At 55.5% G+C, this 4,157-nt stretch overlaps 1 protein-coding gene across 1 annotated transcript in view; it reads right to left on the bottom strand.

Moving 5' to 3' along the window:
- Nucleotides 1-4,157, bottom strand: part of DSCAML1 (Down syndrome cell adhesion molecule like 1) — a gene marked incomplete at both ends in the record, with an annotated part of 23,775 nt that overhangs the window by 6,083 nt on the left and 13,535 nt on the right. Inside the window, 8 exons of the mRNA XM_009073679.1 lie at nt 100-255; nt 336-482; nt 1,473-1,713; nt 2,570-2,640; nt 2,799-2,966; nt 3,346-3,474; nt 3,564-3,660; nt 3,896-4,095. Of these exons, the coding sequence (XP_009071927.1) occupies nt 100-255; nt 336-482; nt 1,473-1,713; nt 2,570-2,640; nt 2,799-2,966; nt 3,346-3,474; nt 3,564-3,660; nt 3,896-4,095 (1,209 nt within the window). The remainder of the gene's footprint in view (nt 1-99; nt 256-335; nt 483-1,472; nt 1,714-2,569; nt 2,641-2,798; nt 2,967-3,345; nt 3,475-3,563; nt 3,661-3,895; nt 4,096-4,157) is intronic.

Raw genomic sequence — 4,157 nt, forward strand, 5'->3', positions numbered from 1 at the left:
CCTGCCCATGGCTGGACACCGGGGGTTTCCTCCACCCCGCCCCAGCCCTTCCCTCGCCAGCACAGCAACACAACACGAGAGAGTGGCAGTGCCACTTACTGTCCTCCTTGGTCTGGATGTAGAGCACGCTGCTGCGGACGCCGTCCCCGGCCTGGGTGTATGCCAGCACCTGCACACTGTAGTTGGTGAACTTCTCCATTCCCCGCAGCTCCACTCGCTCCCGCGTGGTCGTGATGTTCTGCATCTCGCCCCACTCTGTGGGGAGATGGGGACTGTCAGCCCCAGACCACCACCCACCTCGGCCCCCCCCACGGCCTGCCCTGCCCAGCACTCACCTCCATCCATGTAGAGGGACCAGAAGATGACTCGATATCCCTTGAGCACCCCGTTGAGGGTGCTGCGCGGGGGCTCCGACCAGGAGATCACAGCCACGTCCGAAGTGATGGAGATGGCCCTCACGTTCTCAGGGGGCTGGCTGGGAACTGGGGAGAGCATGGATGGGAGGACAATCAGCAGGAGGATGGAGATGCCAGGCTGAAGGAGCCATGGGTCAGCAGCCCTGACTGCACCCATTTGGGACCCCACTGTGCTGCTGTCCCTCTCCCCCAGCTGCTGGAGCCCCTGAGCTGGTCCTGGAGCCCCTGAGCTGGCCCTGCCCACAGTGCTCTGCCTCTGGCACACAGTTTTGCTCCTCCTGGACCACTGATGTGGGTGCAAACCCTGTGCTCATGGTGACAGGGAGGCTGCTGGGACAGGCTGTGCCTCCCAGCCAGGGCAGAGCAGGAGAGATGGCTAGATGTGAGGTAATTAGATCCCATTGCCCCGCAAGAGGTAACTCTAATTTTTATGAGCATTTAAATGATCATACATCACCGTAACGATCCTCTTTGAAAATGATTATTGTTTCATATTACTTAGGTGCAAAAATATAAGCACCATGTAATTAGGGACAGAGTATAATAAACTAATACAGATAGTCCGTTTGAACAAAATGAAGGTAATATAATTATGGAAAAGACACTATTGCTAAAACAGGGGCCCTTGAATACCCCAGGAGGAGTGCTAATGTAGCCAGGAAACGATCGCGGCTTGACAGGCTAACGAGAGTCTTAATTAAGTATGAAAAACTGCTGAGCAAACGCAGTGCAAAACTTTGTTCTCATTGTTTTCAAAATGACTGAGGCCACCAGTGATGTGCCCTAGATGGAAACCTCCCTTGGTGCTTTGGCAATGCCTAAATCCACCTTGGATCCTTCTAACTGTGCCACAAACCCAGTGCCACGTGTGTCCTGGCACTCTCGTGGCCTCAGCTCCTCCCCAGGAGTTATCAGGGTGAGCACAGCTGGTGCTGCTGGTGGCACCCACCACCCCAGGCTTGCCTGGGACGGGGCAGGGAGCGACGGAGGGTCCCCCAGGTGGGACTTGGCACTGTGGAGCAGAACTGCCTGGCTCTGCCACAGGGACAGCCTTACCATCCTCCAGCGTGGTGGCGTTGATCTCGCTGGACGACGGCCCCGTCCCGGCGCGGTTGAACGCCTGCACCACCACCCCGTACTGAGCAAACTTCTTCAGGTTGTCCAGCGTGTAGACCTCGCTGTCCCCCGTGGCTTTCATCTCCACGATGCTGTACTGCCCATTGCTGCCCGGGCTGTTCTCCCGGTACCCGATCTGGTAGCCACGGATCACCCCGTTCTGCAGCTCCTTCTTCGGGGCCTGAGGAGCAAGGAGGGCAGGACAGAGCAGAGTCACACAGGGCCATGCTAACATAGGGCTCCCTGCCCTGACCACTTCTCCCCAGTGGCTTTTCTCAACGATTCTAAGTTGTTTCCTCTCCCCACAGAGTCACTTGGGTGGCAGAGGATTAAAAAGGTTCAGTAGATCCTTGGTGCCACCAGAGAGGAAAGCGCTGTCTGGACAACAGGATGTGCCCAGGAGAAACCCCAAGTCTGGCAGCCTTAGAGTCCAGATTAAGATCAATCTTAACAATATTTCTCTGAAGCATTAAGAAATCAATAGGGTTGATTGCAAATTTATGTTACAAAGCCAGGGTGATCCATCTTGCTGAAATACTCCTGAAACGAAGTGACTTATCTTGCAAGTGAATCTTACTTTCCATTAATCTGTTTTTCACTGCTTAAGGGGAGGGGGGGAGAAGCTGGAACCCTAAATTTATTGACTTAGCAGTTCATTCCCAAGTCCTAACTTTATAATCAATTTTATTTTTCATTAGGCAGCTTTGGAAAAATAAATCCGATTCTAAGTTTTATCGATCTTGGCTCAAACACTTTGCAACCCAGAGCCTCAATTTTTACCTATTTAGCCTCTCTCCCCCATGGCCCCCCATGGACATCCTACAAGCTAATGAGCTTGTTATAGAATGTGATTAATAAGGGCCCTGTGCCACGAGGCGAGCTGCATGCCCAGCCTCCAGGTTTTCATTTTGCCTGGGAAAATCTTCCTGGCCCTTGTTCCCTGACGACACATTTGGTCCCAGGACAAGCACAGACTCAGGATAACGTTTGGCCCCTGTGAGCAGGGAAAACCCATGCACTGCCCCAGACTCACTCACCTTCCAGGTCACCTGGATGCTCTGGGACGTCATGGGCTGCAAGGTGACGTCCATCGGGGGCCCATCAGGAGCTGTGGAGAAACACACAAAAGCATGTTGAGAAGGGTCAGGGAGAGGAGCTCCTTATCAGGAGAACCTTTAGGACAATGTGTCTTAGGCAGCTACGCCCAAGGCTGCAGCCCCCAATGCCACCATCCCCAGTGCCCACACTGTGAGCCAGGACTGGCACCTGCTTCCTCCGTGCTGATGGTGAGCTCCTTGCTGGGCTCACTGCGCCCGATCTTGTTGAAGGAGTACATGCGGATGCTGTACACGGACGCAGGGTGCAGGTCCACGATGTTCGCCTGGTTGATAGTTGGGGAGATGTTGCGTGTAGACTGCTTAAAATCCCAGGAATCTGAAACAGCATCGGAGCAAGACAGAAGGGTCAGCACCAGAATCCCATCCCGGGGGGGCACCATGCTCAGCCAGGTGAGATCCCCAAACACCTCCAGCTTTTGTACCCCCTGAGAGGTGCCACTTCCCCCTCCTTACTGATGTGCATCTGGGTTCAACTTTTTTGCAAATATTGTCTCTTTTAATATTCCCTTTCAAATGCTCCCATCCAACAGAAATTACCATATTTCATTAATGCTGCTCTCTCCTTTCTTCATCAAAGGCACTGGGATGCAGAGTATTCCCGTGGTGGGGCAGCCCTGCACCTGCCTGCACAGCCCATCTGGGGTGCAGCCCCCAGCCCCACGGGGAGAGGATGTCACCGTGTCACTGTCACACACCTGACTTGTTCTTGTACTCGATATCGAACCCGGTGATGATGCTGTTGCCGTCAAACCGCTGTGTCCATCGCAGATTCATACTCCGAGCTTTCACCTCGCGGATCTCCAGCTCCGGCGGGTCCGGGGGCTCTTGGGGACAGAGGGGCAGGTTAGGGACACAGCTCTCCAGGAGCAAGGAGACACTCACAGCAAGGCTTTGCATGCGGAGGATCAAGTACCTTGGACAGTGAGCTGGATCAAGCCTCTGTCCTCGCCGTAGGAGTTGATGGCATGGCAGGAGAAGAAGACCGAGTCCCCGCGGTCGGCTGGTTTCAGCTGTGAATGTTTCAGGCAGAGGAGCCAACTCAGACCGAGCTACCCCCAGCACTGTGCCCCTGCCCTCCCGTGCCTGCTCCCACCACAGTGCTGCTGCTTGGAGTCCCAATCCCTCCAGTGGCATTCCTAACATCTGCGACACCCTCCCCACACACCTCCAGTGCCACCTTCCCCTCTCCCTGGCACAGAGAGACTCCCCTGCAGCCTGGGTGGGTGCAAGACCCCGTTTCCTCACCTTGAGGGTGGAGATGACCTCGTCGCCGTTGTCCTTGGTGGTGATGGCGTAGCGCATGTTGCGGTCGGGGTCGATGACGGTGTCGCCCTTCTCCCAGCGGATGATGATGGGTCGCTCGCCCCGCGCGGTGCAGTTCAGCTCCTTGGTCTGCCCCTTGATGGCGATGGTGGTGTTGGGGTGGGAGGTGATCATGGCTGGGACTGTGGGGAGGCAGAGAGTTACCTGTGTGCCCAGGTGCCACCTGCGGCTCCCCAGAGCCCGC

The sequence above is a fragment of the Acanthisitta chloris genome, unplaced genomic scaffold (assembly GCF_000695815.1).
Source record: "Acanthisitta chloris isolate BGI_N310 unplaced genomic scaffold, ASM69581v1 scaffold36184, whole genome shotgun sequence".
Taxonomy (NCBI): Eukaryota; Metazoa; Chordata; class Aves; order Passeriformes; family Acanthisittidae; genus Acanthisitta; species Acanthisitta chloris.